The 19,528-nt window shown below is 41.0% G+C and overlaps 1 protein-coding gene across 1 annotated transcript in view; it reads left to right on the top strand.

Moving 5' to 3' along the window:
- LOC124017940 (neural cell adhesion molecule L1-like) overlaps positions 1–18,070 on the top strand; it is a gene marked incomplete at its 5' end in the record, with an annotated part of 62,635 nt that extends 44,565 nt beyond the window's left edge. The window contains 8 exons of the mRNA XM_046333176.1: positions 1–92; positions 185–304; positions 4,318–4,491; positions 12,584–12,715; positions 13,868–13,940; positions 14,097–14,108; positions 14,351–14,362; positions 14,811–18,070. The exon at positions 1–92 is cut by the window's left edge and continues 125 nt beyond it. Of these exons, the coding sequence (XP_046189132.1) occupies positions 1–92; positions 185–304; positions 4,318–4,491; positions 12,584–12,715; positions 13,868–13,940; positions 14,097–14,108; positions 14,351–14,362; positions 14,811–15,069 (874 nt within the window). The remainder of the gene's footprint in view (positions 93–184; positions 305–4,317; positions 4,492–12,583; positions 12,716–13,867; positions 13,941–14,096; positions 14,109–14,350; positions 14,363–14,810) is intronic.
- Positions 18,071–19,528: the final 1,458 nt, after the last annotated feature.

Below are 19,528 nucleotides of genomic sequence, written 5' to 3'. Positions count from 1 at the left end.
CTACTCTCACTACACCCTCACTGTCACTGTGTTCAACAGCAAGGGAGAGGGCCCCCCCTCCAAGACCCTGTCCTTTGAAACTGACGAGGGAGGTGAGAGAAAGGGAAAAGCAGAGGGGGGGGGACAGACAGTGTACACTGCAGTGGAAGGATACTCTAATCAAGCGTGCCTGTGTTCCTGTCAGCTCCTGGCCCCCCGATGTCCTTACGCCTGGACAGCCATGCAGGCACAGAGATGACCCTACACTGGACACCCCCTGCCCAACCTAACGGAGTTCTCATAGGATACCTGCTGCAGTACCAGAGTGGTTACCTTACTACACCTCTCCCCCTTAACTGGCTATCTTTAATTTAGACGAGGGTAGTCTAGTAATCTAGTGATGTGCCCTTGAGCAAGGCACTTAATCCTAATTACTCCTTTAAATGACTAAAATGTAAATATGTGTGTTCAACTGACTGTCATAGTAAGTCTACACGTCTTGTCTGTTTCTCTGTCTTGTAAAAGACAACAGTGCTACTTATTATCATATGGTATCACTGATCTATCTCTATCTCTGTTGTTTCTCAGTGACATATTGTTGATGTATTACCAGTCACTTCTAGAGATGGCTAGTGAATTATATATCAATCATATTCCATCAATCCATCAAGACAAACCTACATAACGTTATAGTCCATTCCTCAAATTCTGTCAGAGACAAACCTATAAAACGTTATAGACCCTTCTTCAACTATGTCAGAGACAAACCTACATAATGTTATAGACTATTCCTCAACTATGTCAGAGACAAACCTACATAATGTTATAGACTATTCTTCAACTATGTCAGAGACAAACCTACATAATGTTATAGACCCTTCTTCAACTATGTCAGAGACAAACCTACATAATGTTATAGACTATTCCTCAACTATGTCAGAGACAAACCTACATAATGTTATAGAATATTCCTCAACTATGTCAGAGACAAACCTACATAATGTTATAGAATATTCCTCAACTATGTCAGAGACAAACCTACATAATGTTATAGACTATTCCTCAACTATGTCAGAGACAAACCTACATAATGTTATAGACTATTCCTCAACTATGTCAGAGACAAACCTACATAATGTTATAGAATATTCCTCAACTATGTCAGAGACAAACCTACATAATGTTATAGACCCTTCTTCAACTATGTCAGAGACAAACCTACATAATGTTATAAACTATTCCTCAACTATGTCAGAGACAAACCTACATAATGTTATAGACTATTCTTCAACTATGTCAGAGACAAACCTACATAATGTTATAAACTATTCCTCAACTATGTCAGAGACAAACCTACATAATGTTATAAACTATTCCTCAACTATGTCAGAGAAACCTACATAATGTTATAGACTATTCTTCAACTATGTCAGAGACAAACCTACATAATGTTATAAACTATTCCTCAAATTCTGTCAGAGACAAACCTATAAAACGTTATAGACTATTCTTCAACTATGTCAGAGACAAACCTACATAATGTTATAAACTATTCCTCAACTATGTCAGAGACAAACCTACATAATGTTATAGACTATTCTTCAACTATGTCAGAGACAAACCTACATAATGTTATAGACCCTTCCTCAACTATGTCAGAGACAAACCTACATAATGGTATAGACTATTCCTCAACTATGTCAGAGACAAACCTACATAATGTTATAGACTATTCCTCAACTATGTCAGAGACAAACCTACGTAATGTTATAGACTATTCCACAACTATGTCAGAGACAAACCTACGTAATGTTATAGACTATTCCTCAACTATGTCAGAGACAAACCTACGTAATGTTATAGACTATTCCTCAACTATGTCAGAGACAAACCTACGTAATGTTATAGAATATTCCTCAACTATGTCAGAGACAAACCTACATAATGTTATAGACTATTCCTCAACTATGTCAGAGACAAACCTACATAATGTTATAGACTATTCCTCAACTATGTCAGAGACAAACCTACATAATGTTATAGACTATTCCTCAACTATGTCAGAGACAAACCTACATAATGTTATAGACTATTCTTCAACTATGTCAGAGACAAACCTACATAATGTTATAAACTATTCCTCAACTATGTCAGAGACAAACCTACATAATGTTATAGACTATTCCTCAACTATGTCAGAGACAAACCTACATAATGTTATAGACTATTCCTCAACTATGTCAGAGACAAACCTACATAATGTTATAGACTATTCCTCAACTATGTCAGAGACAAACCTACATAATGTTATAGACTATTCCTCAACTATGTCAGAGACAAACCTACATAATGTTATAGACTATTCCTCAACTATGTCAGAGACAAACCTACATAATGTTATAGACTATTCCTCAACTATGTCAGAAACAAACCTACATAATGTTATAGACTATTCCTCAACTATGTCAGAGACAAACCTACATAATGTTATAGACTATTCCTCAACTATGTCAGAGACAAACCTACATAATGTTATAGACTATTCCTCAACTATGTCAGAGACAAACCTACATAATGTTATAGACTATTCCTCAACTATGTCAGAGACAAACCTACATAATGTTATAGAATATTCCTCAACTATGTCAGAGACAAACCTACATAATGTTATAGAATATTCCTCAACTATGTCAGAGACAAACCTACATAATGTTATAGACTATTCCTCAACTATGTCAGAGACAAACCTACATAATGTTATAGAATATTCCTCAACTATGTCAGAGACAAACCTACATAATGTTATAGAATATTCCTCAACTATGTCAGAGACAAACCTACATAATGTTATAGACTATTCCTCAACTATGTCAGAGACAAACCTACATAATGTTATAGACTATTCCTCAACTATGTCAGAGACAAACCTACATAATGTTATAGAATATTCCTCAACTATGTCAGAGACAAACCTACATAATGTTATAAACTATTCCTCAACTATGTCAGAGACAAACCTACATAATGTTATAGACTATTCCTCAACTATGTCAGAGACAAACCTACATAATGTTATAGACTATTCCTCAACTATGTCAGAGACAAACCTACATAATGTTATAAACTATTCCTCAACTATGTCAGAGACAAACCTACATAATGTTATAGACTATTCCTCAACTATGTCAGAGACAAACCTACATAATGTTATAGACTATTCCTCAACTATGTCAGAGACAAACCTACATAATGTTATAGACTATTCCTCAACTATGTCAGAGACAAACCTACATAATGTTATAGACTATTCCTCAACTATGTCAGAGACAAACCTACATAATGTTATAGACTATTCCTCAACTATGTCAGAGACAAACCTACATAATGTTATAGACTATTCCTCAACTATGTCAGAGACAAACCTACATAATGTTATAGACTATTCCTCAACTATGTCAGAGACAAACCTACATAATGTTATAGACTATTCCTCAACTATGTCAGAGACAAACCTACATAATGTTATAGACTATTCCTCAACTATGTCAGAGACAAACGTTACATAATGTTATAGACTGTTCTATGTCAGAGACAAACCTACATAATGTTATCTATTCCTCAACTATGTCAGAGACAAACCTACATAATGTTATAGTGGAGACTCAACTATGTCAGAGACAAACCTACATAATGTTATAGACTATTCCACAACTATGTCACAGACAAACCTACATAATGTTAAGAATATTCCTCAACTATGTCAGACACAAACCTTAATGTTATCTATTCCTCAACTATGTCAGAGACAAACCTACATAATGTTATAGAATATTCCTCAACTATGTCAGAGACAAACCTACATAATGTTATAGAATATTCCTCAACTATGTCAGAGACAAACCTACATAATGTTATAGAACTATTCCTCAACTATGTCAGAGACAAACAGGGAGACGGAGGTACCTACATAATGTTATAGACTATTCCTCACTATGTAGACTACGGAGACAAACCTACATAATGTTATAGACTATTCCTCAACTATGTCAGAGACAAACCTACATAATGTTATAGACTATTCCTCAACTATGTCAGAGACAAACCTACATAATGTTATAGACTATTCCTCAACTATGTCAGAGACAAACGTTATTGACTGTTCTAGTCGACCTTTCCTCTCTATGCCCCTGTAGTGGTGAAGAGTGACGACAGCCCGATGCAGGTGGAGACCATAGACGACCACACTGATAGACAGACACACACACACACACACACACACAAACAAATAAACACAAGCACACACACACACACCCTAACCTTCCTGTCTGTCCTCTGTAGTCGTAAAGAGTGACAGCCCGATGCAGGTGGAGACGATAGACGATCACAAAGTCACTCAACTGACCCTGAAGCAGTTGGACCCTCACAGCCGCTACCGCTTCTACCTGAGGGGGCGCACCTCGGCCGGGGACGGAGAGCCTATCACCAGGGAGGGAGCTACCACACTGGACGGAGGTAGTACTGCAGGAGATTTATATGAACACACCGAGAGGGTTAACACTAACAGGGTGATTGATTGAGAGCCTATCACCAGGGAGGGAGCTACCACACTGGACGGAGGTAGTACTGCAGGAGATTTATATGAACACACCGAGAGGGTTAACACTAACAGGGTGATTGATTGAGAGCCTATCACCAGGGAGGGAGCTACCACACTGGACGGAGGTAGTACTGCAGGAGATTTTATGAACACACCGAGAGGGTTAACACTAACAGGGTGATTGATTGAGAGCCTATCACCAGGGAGGGCTACCACACACGGAGGTAGTACTGCAGGAGATTTCTATGAACACACCGAGAGGGTTAACACTAACAGGGTGATTGATTGAGAGCCTATCACCAGGAGGGAGCTACCACACTGGACGGAGGTAGTACTGCAGGAGATTTATATGAACACACCGAGAGGGTTAACACTAACAGGGTGATTGATTGAGAGCCTATCACCAGGGAGGCAGCTACACACACTGGACCAGTACTGCAGGAGATATTTAGAACACACCGAGAGGGTTAACACTAACAGGGTGATTGATTGAGAGCCTATCACCAGGGAGGGAGCTACCACACTGGACGGAGCCAGTACTGCAGGAGGAGTATTTCTAGAACACACCGAGAGGGTTAACACTAAGCGGTTGATTGATTGAGAGCCCATCACCAGGCACCACACACCACACCAGTACTGCAGGAGGAGTATTTCTAGAACACACCGAGAGGGTTAACACTAAGAGGTTGATTGATTGAGAGCCCATCACCTGGCACCACACACCACACCAGTACTGCAGGAGGAGTATTTCTAGAACACACCGAGAGGGTTAACACTAAGAGGTTGATTGATTGAGAGCCCATCACCAGGCACCACACACCACACCAGTACTGCAGGAGGAGTATTTCTAGAACACACCGAGAGGGTTAACACTAAGAGGTTGATTGATTGAGAGCCCATCACCAGGCACCACACACCACACCAGTACTGCAGGAGGAGTATTTCTAGAACACACCGAGAGGGTTAACACTAAGAGGTTGATTGATTGAGAGCCCATCACCAGGCACCACACACCACACCAGTACTGCAGGAGGAGTATTTCTAGAACACACCGAGAGGGTTAACACTAAGAGGTTGATTGATTGAGAGCCCATCACCAGGCACCACACACCACACCAGTACTGCAGGAGGAGTATTTCTAGAACACACCGAGAGGGTTAACACTAAGCGGTTGATTGATTGAGAGCCCATCACCAGGCACCACACACCACACCAGTACTGCAGGAGGAGTATTTCTAGAACACACCGAGAGGGTTAACACTAAGAGGTTGATTGATTGAGAGCCCATCACCAGGCACCACACACCACACCAGTACTGCAGGAGGAGTATTTCTAGAACACACCGAGAGGGTTAACACTAAGAGGTTGATTGATTGAGAGCCCATCACCAGGCACCACACACCACACCAGTACTGCAGGAGGAGTATTTCTAGAACACACCGAGAGGGTTAACACTAAGAGGTTGATTGATTGAGAGCCCATCACCAGGCACCACACACCACACCAGTACTGCAGGAGGAGTATTTCTAGAACACACCGAGAGGGTTAACACTAAGAGGTTGATTGATTGAGAGCCCATCACCAGGCACCACACACCACACCAGTACTGCAGGAGGAGTATTTCTAGAACACACCGAGAGGGTTAACACTAAGAGGTTGATTGATTGAGAGCCCATCACCAGGCACCACACACCACACCAGTACTGCAGGAGGAGTATTTCTAGAACACACCGAGAGGGTTAACACTAAGAGGTTGATTGATTGAGAGCCCATCACCAGGCACCACACACCACACCAGTACTGCAGGAGGAGTATTTCTAGAACACACCGAGAGGGTTAACACTAAGAGGTTGATTGATTGAGAGCCCATCACCAGGCACCACACACCACACCAGTACTGCAGGACGATTAGAAGTAGAACAACAGTTTTGTCTACACAATGTGGAAATGTGTCTCCCGGTTCCATACACATAAAACCCAACATTAAAACAGTGTTTACTGGTGGATGTATCATGCTGTGGTGACATTAGTACATAAGTAATATTACTGAGTGGTTAACTCTAAAAGGGTGAAAGAGATTCTAACTTGGTGATTCTCACAATTGAAATAAACATTTTCCACCATAATTCTTCCTGGATCACTAAGATTAGAATCTGTATTGATCTATTTCATAATTGTTGTTATGTTTATTGATGAAATATTATGCATTCTACTACAATTTCCACAACTAGCAATGTCAAATTCTCATTACCGCAACAGTTTCTGAAGTCCAAAAACGTTATTAACACATCTAATAGTTTTTAAACATTGCTTACATAATGAAAAGGCCTGAGGTAAACATACAATGAAAACAAATATATTTCTTATTTAACTATAAACTTTTACTTTGTCATTTATCTCATTAATGCAACACACAACCTTTTCTGAATCCTGTTTTTTGTCAAAATGACTTACTATTTGTATGTACACATATTTGGATAAAGAACAAACACACGATCTGATTCGGCCAAAATGACTAAAGTAGACATTTATTTCTCCTAATATTTTCTAAATATTGGTGCTTATGACAATAATAAACAGGTTTTGGAGATGAGAATGTATGTTTTGGTAATGAGTGTTGCAAAGTTTGCCATTGAAGAACTGTAGAGAGCTCTACTAGAGATTCATTAACCCAATACATCATCAAACTGTCATCTGTTAATTGCAAAATTTGACTTGCATAATACTGAAATCACTGATCTTAATAAAATTGACTAAAATACCCCTCATCTTAATTATAAGTACTGTAATGAGGGGTGAAAGTGGAATTAATTTCTTTGCACGTGTTTTTATACTACAAAAATGACAGGGTAGCCTACTCTGCTGACACTGACAAACAGATGTTGTCTGATCCACATAATCGTCCTACGAAAAGGGGTGACACATAGAATATGACGTCCATCTAACCTGGAGGAGGAAATTATTGTCCAAAAACAAACAAAAGTGGCATATACCAGGCGGTGTCAGAGGAAGGCCCCAAAAATGGTCAAAGACTCCAGTCACCAAAGTCATAGACTGTTCTCTCTGCTATCACATGGCCAGTGGTACCGGAGTGCCAAGTCTAGGTCCAAGAGGCTGCTTAACAGCTTCTAACCCCCAAGCCATAAGTCTGCTGAACAATTAATCAAATGGCCACCCTGACTATTTGCATTGGCCACCCCTTTATTTTTACACTGCTGCTACTCTCTGTTTATTATCTATGCATAGTCACTTTACCCCTACCTACATGTACAAATGACCTCGACTAACCTGTACCCCCGCACATTGACTCAGTACCAGTATCCCCTGTATAGTGCCTCATTATAGTAATTTTGCTGTGTTACTTAATAAAATAAAAAAAACATTTACTTTATTTAGTAAATATTTTCTTAACTCTATTTTCTTTAAACTGCATTGTTGGTTAAGGGCTTGTAAGTAAGCATTTTACAGTAAGGTCTACACCTGTTATATTCGGTGCATGTGACAACTACTATTTTATTTTATTTTATTTGAAGACAGTTTATATGCACACTTACCAGGGATATGGCCGATGTAAAATAGGCTATTGTTCGCTCCTTTAAATTAAGAATGCTGATAACTAAAAGACAGATTGGAGTCTTTTCATTGTCAACTCTATACAGCAACAGCCATTTGCTTTCCAAACATTTTTTCCGTGATTGTATTTTTAAATATTGAGATATGCCTGGCTGGGACTTTCTGCTTTTCACTGACAGACGCAACTTAACAATCATCTACACTGAACAAAAATATAAACACAACATGTTCCATCCTTACAAAAAGTGTATTTCTCTAAAATTTTGTTCATAAATTTGTTTACATCCCTGTTAGTGAGAAATGTCTCCATGGCCAAGATAATCCATCCACCTGACAGGTGTGGCTTATCAAGAAGCTGATTGAACAGCATGATCATTACACAGGTGCACCTTGTGCTGGGGACAATAAAAAGTCAATTTAAAATGTACAAATTTTGTCACACAACACAATGCGAGGGTGAGGAGTATTTATGTCTGTAATAAAGCCCTTTTGTGGGGAAAAACCCATTCTGATTGGCTGGGCCTGGCTCCCCAGTGGCTGGACCTGGCTGCGAAGTGGGTGGGCCTATGCCCTCCAAAGCCCACCCATGGCTGCACCCCTGCCCAGTCATGTTAAATCCATAGATTAGGGCCTAATTTATTTCAATTGACTGATTTCCTTATGAACTGTAACCCAGTCAAATCTTTTAAATTGTTGCATGTTGCGTTAATATTTCTGTTCAGTATATTTGGTATTTGCTGCGCACGCTGACCTTCCAACTGCGATTTAAAACAATCTAAGAAGCTAATGTTCCTCTGTGGCCAAATCATGCTTTCTGGTGTAGTAGCCTATTTTTAATGATTTTATTTTAGATTTCTGTATAGACAGGAATACGCTAATTAGGCTATATAATTTTGGCTATTTAATTCAATTTACTTTAGGGAAAGCTTAGCTTCTCCTAGCCTTATGGACACGCTTGCCTACAGTATGCATCACGCTGCCTACAGTATGCCTTTTAATGTGGTATAAACACAACCAGTTATGATGTTTTCATCCGATTGTCAATAATTTAACAAAGGCTGTAGGCTACACTCGCACTTTCGTTCACGTGCACTGTGCACACGCAATTTGATGAATGGAAACAGACATAATGTATCCTACCAGTAGCGTAATGAAATGATGTGAATGTTGTGAGACCTACACTTGTAGCCTGAATTGTTGTCCACGCGCACCTCGGTCTCCGCCACACATCTCCGCCTTGTCCGCGAGCGTCTACGGAAGGCCAAGAGTTTCAAACCATAAATCTCGGCCACCACTCCCCGCCTTGACAAAGTGTAGGGTTCTTCTCAAACCACAACGCAATTTGAAGCGTATACCACAAAAGATATCGCAAATTCATGTTCATGTTAATTAAATATTGGTGTATTAGCCTATATATTGTGATCGGCTCACGTTTTACCGGTATGGCGTACCTCCACTATTTATTTTAACCTGACTGTAATTACGCGCAAGTATTTACAAACGAGGATTTAAGTATAAATAAGTCACTATAAAAAAAACGAATTTCTCCAAGGCCTTTACAGGCAATGTTGGTGTAATAATGACATGGATATGTGTGGTTCAGATGCATTTCAAAATTGAATGTGATCCTAAGGATAAATTACATAACATGATATGCCTATAAAGTATTTAAATATGTGGGATATGGACCAAAACTGTCTTGGGATATCAGACGACAGTATAGGTAAGCGCTAAAACAGGTGCACCTGTCAAAATCTCCTCCTTTAAGTGGCAGGGTTGTTCTTTGCTGAAACACAAACTCCATATTGTGGCTTCAAGTAAATTAAATGTGTATTTCTTGACAACCCCTACTTAATCAAATAACTGATGTTTTACTGTTTTACAAAAAAAAGCTATACAATAGGTGTAAGCAGTGGGCCTTGTGAATAATTAAAGTTACCAGCACATCCCCTGACTTTACATTATAATGAGCTTATTATCATTACATAAATTAAGGTTCTCATGACTGAAACAGACCGAAAAATGATGTGGAAATTAGAAATGTGTGTTTTGGTAATGAAAGGCCCTTCGCTCAATCTTCAGGTAATAGGAGACAGCCATTATGAGTCAGCAAACAATTGACTACATCACTAAAGCCCATTCATGCCTCCACTTTGGTAAGGTAATAATTCTCTAAGTTTTTCTCAATTTGAGTTTTTTTTAGTAATTTCGGCAATGAGAAGGTCAAGTGTCATAAAGGGGTTGTTTTGAGAATCCTCATTCTGAAGGCATATAGGTGAATAAATGAAATGAACTTGTGCTCATCTAAGGACTACTCCTCTAGATGATGTATCGTGGGTGAATAAAACTTTGATTGGAATTTTTACACCAACTTGAAAAAGTGTTATTTATTGAGAAACAAACACACTGTGTTTTTATGTGTTTTTAAGAAATATTATAGTTTAATGTAAACTTCAACTAGTATACCATTTGTATGATTTATGGACAAACAACAGCAACATATTTTGTGTTTTATTCAGTTAAGTTAGGTTTTTCTAAGGTAAAATTGTATAAAATGATCAGATAATTTAATCTGGATGCATTTTGGTAATGAGAATTTGGGGTGAAATCTGTACAAAATTATTGTAAAAATATCAAAGGTATTTCAAATCAAATACTGCACCATAAACTAGGCATCTTAGTCTTTAGAATGATAACTGATGCATCATGGGTTTCTAACTCAATTTGCTACTGCCATGGTTACAACTGGTTCCATGAGAATCACCCGAACCCCTTCTCAACCCATTCCAGCTCCTCCGTCCAATATCAGCTTGTATGTAGGAGAGAAGTCTGTTAACCTGAGCTGGGTGCCAGGCCAGAGACAGAGGAGTGTGAGCTTCCAGGTCCAGTACCTCAACAAGCAAGGTACGTATGAGCTTTGTGTGTGCATGTGGCCGTGCAGGTACAGTACCTCAACAAGCAAGGTACGTATGAGCTTTGTGTGTGCATGTGGCCGTGCAGGTCCAGTACCTCAACAAGCAAGGTACGTATGAGCTTTGTTTGTGCATGTGGCCGTGCAGGTACAGTACCTCAACAAGAACATACACTACCAGCTGACCAACAGTATACCTGTGGAAACACCAAACACACTTGTAACTGACTGTAAACGTGAAATTTAAACATAGTCGCTCTGGAGGAGACTGACATGTTTTTAAAATAAATCTGTAAATATAACTTCACTCCCCTGCCTGTAAGAACAAGAAGGAAAAATATATATTTTGTCTATTTCTATGTCTAAACAAATAAAGTGGTTATTTTGTCTTCAGACGGTGGGAAGTGGAAGCAGTCTGAGAAGCTGAACTCGTCTGCATCATTCTACCAGCTGAAAGGTCTGACCCCGGGGTCACAGTACCGCCTCAGATTCACCTTCAGCAACAACACCTTCTGGGAGACTGAGATCACCACAAAGGGAGCAGGTACCGGAGGCAGTATATATATATATATATTCTGGGAGACTGAAACCGAGGGATTGGTAGGAATCCCAGGCTGTACACACACACCTAGACGCGCACACACACACACACACAAAACTTACCTTAACCCTAAAACTAACCCTTCTGGTCCCCACAAGTATAGTTAAACACGTCCCCAGACGTGTCCGTCCCTGAGATCAGAGGGAGCAGGTACTGGAGCATAGCCGGTACACACACACACACCAGACAGGCAGGCAGACACACATGTGAATGCAAGAACACACACACACACACACACACACACACACACACACACACACACACACACACACACACACACACACACACACACACACACACACACACACACACACACACACACACACACACACACACACACACACACACACACACACACACACACACACACACACACACACACACACACATATATATATACAGACACGCACAGCAAAACAGCTTCTCCTTTGGGGCTCTCCTGCCTGCATCTGACAGTGTACAGCAGCACTCTGCTATTGTTGGAAGTGCTTTGCTTTGAAATGTCCTACATGAAAGAGACTAGATGGCAAGACGTTCAGAGGCCAAATGAAGTAATCCATTAGTAGTATTTGTTTGGAGAATTGGACTGTATTTCCTTCATCTCTAGTGTAATGTATGTTAGGTTATGTCTGTGTCAGTATGTGTATCGACTGAGCCACAGTGCGTGTGCGCTCCATACCCACCCTCTCTTCTTAATCTCTTCCTTTCATCCCCCTACGTCTCTCTACGATCCCTTGCTACGACCCTCTCTCCCTTTCACTCGACCTCTGTCCATTCCCATCTGTCTTCCTTCCCTCCCTCCCTCCCTCCCTCCCTCCCTCCCTCCCTCCCTCCCTCCCTCCCTCCCTCCCTCCCTCCCTCCCTCCCTCCCTCCCTCCCTCCCTCCCTCCCTCCCTCCCTCCCTCCCTCCCTCCCTATGTAGGGGTGATGGATGTGCAGACAGGCTTTGCTACTCAGGGCTGGTTTATTGGGCTCGTGAGCGCCATCGTGCTGTTGCTGCTGGTGCTGCTCATCCTCTGCTTTATCAAGAGGGGCAAAGGGGGAAAGTATTCAGGTAGGTGTAAATATAACACCACCAGATACCAGGCAAACCACGTTAGGTCTAACACATCACATATACTGTAGAATGTCGTTTCTAACACACCACATATACTGTAGAATGTCGTTTCTAACACACCACATATACTGTAGAATGTCGTTTCTAACACACCACATATACTGTAGAATGTCGTTTCTAACACACCACATATACTGTAGAATGTCGTTTCTAACACACCACATATACTGTAGAATGTCGTTTCTAACACACCACATATACTGTAGAATGTCGTTTCTAACACACCACATATACTGTAGAATGTCGTTTCTAACACACCACATATACTGTAGAATGTCGTTTCTAACACACCACATATACTGTAGAATGTCGTTTCTAACACACCACATATACTGTAGAATGTCGTTTCTAACACACCACATATACTGTAGAATGTCGTTTCTGACACACCACATATACTGTAGAATGTAGTTTCTAACACACCACATATACTGTAGAATGTAGTTTCTAACAAACCACATACACTGTAGAATGTAGTTTCTAATAAACCACATATAAAATATGGTAAGTAAGTAGCCTGGCAGGAGCCTTGGTTGTTTCTATAGTTTGAGGCAGCTTGATGTACAAGTACACCTCCTGGACAGGATGCTAGTCAATCACAGGGCCTTAGCCCCAATCTATCTCCTTAATGCTGAGTGCCAAGCAAAGATGCATCAGGTCCCATTTTTACAGTCTTTGGTATGACTCGGCCGGGAATAAAACTTCCAATATCAGGGCGGACACTCCAACCACAAGTCCACCGAGTTGGGCCATACCAGATTGTTTCTGAGAAACCCTATATGTCAGGGAGTTTCTGACAAATCACATGATATGTAGCAGACCAGGCAGCTCTAAAAAAGCACAACACATTCCCTATATTGTTGTGCTGCTAGTTCACTAACTGGCCAGCGTCTATGGCATTACCAAAACCTCAGTCAGCCACTAGCTTAGAAAGGACATTCTACTGATTAATGAACAGATACCGAAATTCAATTATCTCTCTCTCTCCCTGTCACGCTCTCTCTCTCTGTCTCTCTCTCTCTCCCTCCCTGTCGTGCTCTCTCTTTCTGTCTCTCTCTCTCTCTCTCTCTGTCTCTCTCTCTCTCTCAGTCAAAGATAAGGAGGAGGGTCAGGTAGACTCTGAGGCGCGCCCTATGAAGGATGAAACATTCGGAGAGTACAGGTTGGCCTGTCTAATCAGACGATATACTGATTATTAGGCATTGATCATGTATTAATATTCCTTCAAACCTGTAGATTATATAATTGTTGAATATTAGTTCAAAAGATAGTTTACCCAAGTTACAAAATGACATTGGTTTCCTTATCTTGTAAGCAGTCTTTGGACAAGGTAAGACAGCGATCCATGGTTTGGCTTTGTTTACCTGGCTGCTGTCATGAAATTGCAAAAAAAAAATATAATAATAATAATAAAAACAAATAATGCAAGTCAATACCCCGCAAATTAGCATGTTTTAAATGTCAACATGATCGCGTTGATTCCCTGTTTGAAAAGATATGTGTGTTTTTATCCCAGCGTCCTGTGTTCATTAATGTTCCTCTCTCCCATAATGCTTTCCCCTGCTTTGCCAGATCTCTTGAGAGGTATGCTGTAAGGTGCTCTACTCTGCATGCCTTTCCTGCAACTGAGTCCAAATAGTCTATGTTTTTTTCTAGAGGCTCTCCCATGCTTCCTCTTCTTTTCCAATACCCTTCCTATGGCTATGTGATACAATACTATGACTGACATTGGTATGTGAACCGCACAGGAGGTTGGTGGCACCTTAATTGGGGAGGACGGGCTCGTGGTAATGGCTGGAGTGGAATCAGTGGAATGGTATCAAATACATCAAACACATGGTTTGATGCCATTCCATTCGCTCCATTATTATGAGCCGTCATCCCCTCAGCAGCCTCCACTGGTGAACCACCCACACATAGTAACACTCTCCCACCTACCAACCTCCTTTCATCTCCCTCTTTCTATACATCTCTATCCGTCTTTCTCTACCCCCCCCCCTCTCTCCCCACAATTTCTCCCTCCATCCTGTAGTGACAACGAGGAGAAGCGGACAGCCAGCCAGCCGTCTCTGTGTGATGAGAGCAAACTGTGTATCAGTGACGACAACCTGGATGGCTATAACAACGGTAGCATTGCTGTCACCGAGGTGACCATGGAAGACTCCCTGGTCAGCCAGTACAGCCGACCCAGCGAAGCCACCCCGGACCCGGGCACACTGCAGGACAGCTCCCCCCTCAATCCCAACACCACCACCAATGGCCTGCCCAACTCGGCTGCCATTTTAGATTAGGCTAGTTAGTTAGAGGTGGCCGTTTTAGATAATCCCGTTGCCTTAGTAACTGTTTATCTGTTAGACCAAAATATCTCTGTCAACTACAGTACAACATGTCAAAAATATAAACATGCCCACTGCCCACACACTCCTAGCTATCTCTAACACATCTATCTAGCTATCTACTTGACTGACTTTTCCATTGATAAGATCACTGACTATATGATCAATATACTACTGACCATTCAGAAGCATCTGTTATTCTACAATGTTATCTATCTAGCCATATACAGTATTATAGATATGTACAACATGTTCATTATGAGTTCCAGTGCCTACTGGCCCTCAACACAGAGCACCAGATTACATCCTTACTCCAGTCCTCTCTTATCTACTCTACTCCTCTTTTATCCACTCTGCTCCTCTCTTATCTACTCTAATCTACTCCTCTCTACTCTACTCTCGCCTTTTCATCACAAGAGTGACTTCATTATTGGTATGATATTGTAATTTATATGTAGACCTCTAGCTTTCTGTATCTATTCTGTCTGTCTCTTTCTACGGTGTATTAAACTGTCAGCTGATAAATGTCATCTTTCCCATACCTCTTCATGTCATAGTATAGCATAACATAACACTATTGCACACTATAATGTGTGGTAGGGTGCAGTAGTTCTGTATATTTACAGTTAGCTGGTAGTAAAATACACAGATTCTCTCTATCTTTCACGCTGGCAATCCAAAACAGGCTTACCTGATCAGCAGATTGGGCTGAAAGGCATATGCGTAGATTGGTTGCTTTATGCATCTAATGTGTAGAATGTGTTCTTTGTAGGGCTGAGTAGGAATAATATTTACATGCCAAAAACTCTTTGTTTTGAATTAGACAATGGTAAGAATGATGACAAGAAGCAGACAGAAACAAGCATTTAGAGAAGGAGAACAGAGGTATCTTTCTAGAGAGGAACTAGACCTAGAAAGATCACGTTTAAAAAAAAATGTCGCTCTGAATGTAAATACAACCCAAAATATTGTTATTTATCGATGAGTTTGTTGGATAAAAATGTGTGTTTTAAGTTTACTTTAAAGTTGACTTAAAAATACATTTCATTTGTGTTTTGTAACAACAAACCTATGAATGAATACTTGTTTTGAAGGTGATGACAGTGAAACAAAACAAATATTCAATAGTACAGAAAAAAACTAAAAGGCAAAAAATGTATCTTCACACCATTTCATGTTACAAACGCTCAAAAAGAAAACTAAAAATATACATTTTACATCACTACTAGTAGAAGTGCGCATGTGAGATTTGGTTCTGGGTGTCGAGATTAATCAGTAGCTAATGTCATTTTAAAATATACAGTAGAATCAAAACCCACCTATTGAAAGCAGAGGTTAAAAAGTAGGCTAATGTTCCTCATGTACATCAATGTTTTGTTTCCTGACTTTAAAGTGTCCCTTTGCAGTCCAGTGAGTATCTGTTGAGAGTCTATGTACTGTGTCTGAAAATGCAATTTATTCCCTATGTAGTGCACTAATTATGGGACTAGGTTGCCATTTCATACACTTTTTGTGCTGAGGCAGTGTGATGATGAGGCAAGGAGGGATGCAGTGAGCCAGCTTGTGATGAAGCACCACAGGGAGCATATGCAATGTGCTGGCTCTGCTCTCACTGCTCACCCAGTCAATCTAGCCTACAGCCTATTCTGAGACAGACCCAGGTTCAAATAAGATCATTTTTACTTCAAAGAAGAGTTTGATTGGGCCTGCCTGGATCGCCAGAGACCAGGGTTTGCACCTTTGGGACTACTCTATTTGTTCCATTGTGACAGGCAATCTCAATCAAGCACAGCTTGAAGTATTTGAGAAAGGGTGAATACTATTTGAACCCAGGTCTGACTGCAAGCCAAACCGTTACTGTTCAGTGCATCCCCAGGGAGATGGGATAGAGAAAGTGGGATTGTCTCTGGCTTGGCAGAAAGACAGTGGGTCTGAACGAGAGGCTTGAGTGAGCCCAGCTCCCTGTAGTTTGCTGTTACAGACACACTCAGGACAAAAACATTTCTTTTCAGAAATCTATTTTCATATGGGAATGAGAAAATGAAGTAATATGCCAGTTATTCTATCACGACTATGGATTGCGTCACAAATGGCTCCCTATATAGTGCACTACTTATGACCAGAGCCCTTTGTGTTCAGATAAATAACCATATGCCCTGGTCAAAAGTGCACTATATGGGGAGGGTACCAATAGAGCTGCTAACCATCTGTGTTCATCATGGTGTGATTTCAGGACAAATGTTTGCTTTGAATGAGTGAACTACTGAACACACAGATACTCACTCTACTGCCTGCCAGCCTGCCTGCCTATATATCTATCTGGCTCTGCTTCTTACATGGTCAGTGAGGAGATCGTCTGAGCCAGACTTATAGCGCTAGTGTTTGTTTTTTTCCTCTCTGTTACTTTCCTTTCCTGTTTTTTATACTTACAACATAAAAGCAAATAAAAAAAGTGAATAAGAATTGCATATAGAGGAGAATGACAGCAACAGCTTATTTTAGGACATGACATTCATGGATTTATATTCGTGATGGAGGGAGGGGAGGGACACTATGTACACTATGTATTTCACTGCCTGAGGGGAGACAGCGTGCCTCTGTGTGCTTTGTTTGGGGTGCAACACTAGTAAAATGGATTTGGGGGACTGGAAGGTACAGTAGTGAATTCACACCCTGGTCCCAGATCTGTTTGGGTTGTATAGCAAACTCCTATGGTTGTTATCATGCTAAAGTCGTAGGAGTTGGCAAGACAGTACAAACCGATCTGGGACTGGGCTAGTGTGCTCGTGCCATTGGTTGAGACTGAAGTGAAGTGGGTTGGGATCACTGTTTGGAGGGGGTCTTGTACTGTATGTTATGGGCCCAATGACAATGTAACTATCTAAATTCTGAATCAGCTACGTGTAACTAAATATGTGATTGATTAAATAAAAAGAACTTGGAACAATCTGAACCAAAAGAAGCATCATCGGGTTGTCATAATTTCAATTACTCTTAGCATTCATGTCTAAAGATGGTAACATGCATGTTTATCTTCAAAAGAGAAGCCAAATTAGATACTGACCACGACACATGAAACATAAAAGAACAGCTAGATAGTCATTTTATACATCAAATACAGCTCCTGAGAGAATAAGTTGCAGAACACTTCAACATTTGACCTAGTGACTAAATCTTTGGGATAAAAGACATGAAAGCATGTAATGTGTGTCTATACCCTAAACTTGATTTTATTGTTGTTGTTGTCCCTATCATCTGAATCTGAGATCCCGTATTGTGCGGTGAGTCTGTGCTGGTGATCCCCCAGCGTGAGCTGCTGCTGAACCGGGTGGTTCTGGGCTGTGGGTCGGCTGGTGTACAGCTGCTTGGCCAGGTACCGCTGACTGGTGGAGACAAGATGGAAAAAAATACACCGTCACAGACTGTATTTACAATAAATCAGTCCCTCTTTTTATGTGAAAACTGGGACTTTCAATTGTTTCACCATGTACAGTATCTCTTTATACACTGCTAAAAAATATAAAGGGAACACTAAACACATCCTAGATCTGAATGAAGGAAATATTTTTATTAAATACGTTTTTCTTTACATAGTTGAATGTGCTGACAACAAAATCACACAGAAATGATCAATGGAAATCAAATGTATTAACCCATAGAGGTCTGGATTTGGAGTCACACTCAAAATTAAAGTGGAAAACCACACTACAGGCTGATCCAACTTTGATGTAATGTCCTTAAATCAAGTCAAAATGAGGCTCAGTAGTGTGCGTGGCCTCCACGTGCCTGTATGACCTCCCAACAATGCCTGGGCATGCTTCTGATGAGGTGGCGGATGGTCTCCTGAGGGATATCCTCCCAGACCTGGACTAAAGCATCCGCCAACTCCTGGACAGTCTGTGGTGCAACGTGGCGTTGGTGGATGGAGTGAGACATGATGTCCCAGATGTGCTCAATTGGATTCAGGTCTGGGGAACGGGCGGACCAGTCCATAGCATCAATGCCTTCCTCTTGCAGGAACTGCTGACACACTCCAGCCTGAGTGAGGTCTAGCATTGTCTTGCATTAGGAGGAACCAAGGGCCAACCGCACCAGCATATGGTCTCACAAGGGGTCTGAGGATCTCATCTCGGTACCTAATGGCAGTCAGGCTACCTCTGGCGAGCACATGGAGGGCTGTGCGGCCCCCCAAAGAAATGCCACCCAACACCATGACTGACCCACCACCAAACCGGTAATGCTGGAGGATGTTGCAGGCAGCAGAACGTTCTCCACGGCGTCTCCAGACTCTGTCACGTCTGTCACATGTACTCAGTGTGAACCAGGGCTCCAGTGGCGAATTTGCCAATCTTTGTGTTCTCTGGCAAATGCCAAACGTCCTGCATGGTGTTGGGCTGTAAGCACATACCACCCT

The sequence above is a fragment of the Oncorhynchus gorbuscha genome, linkage group LG03 (genome assembly GCF_021184085.1).
Source record: "Oncorhynchus gorbuscha isolate QuinsamMale2020 ecotype Even-year linkage group LG03, OgorEven_v1.0, whole genome shotgun sequence".
Lineage (NCBI taxonomy): Eukaryota > Metazoa > Chordata > Actinopteri > Salmoniformes > Salmonidae > Oncorhynchus > Oncorhynchus gorbuscha.
This window is presented reverse-complemented; position numbering and strand designations above follow the sequence as displayed.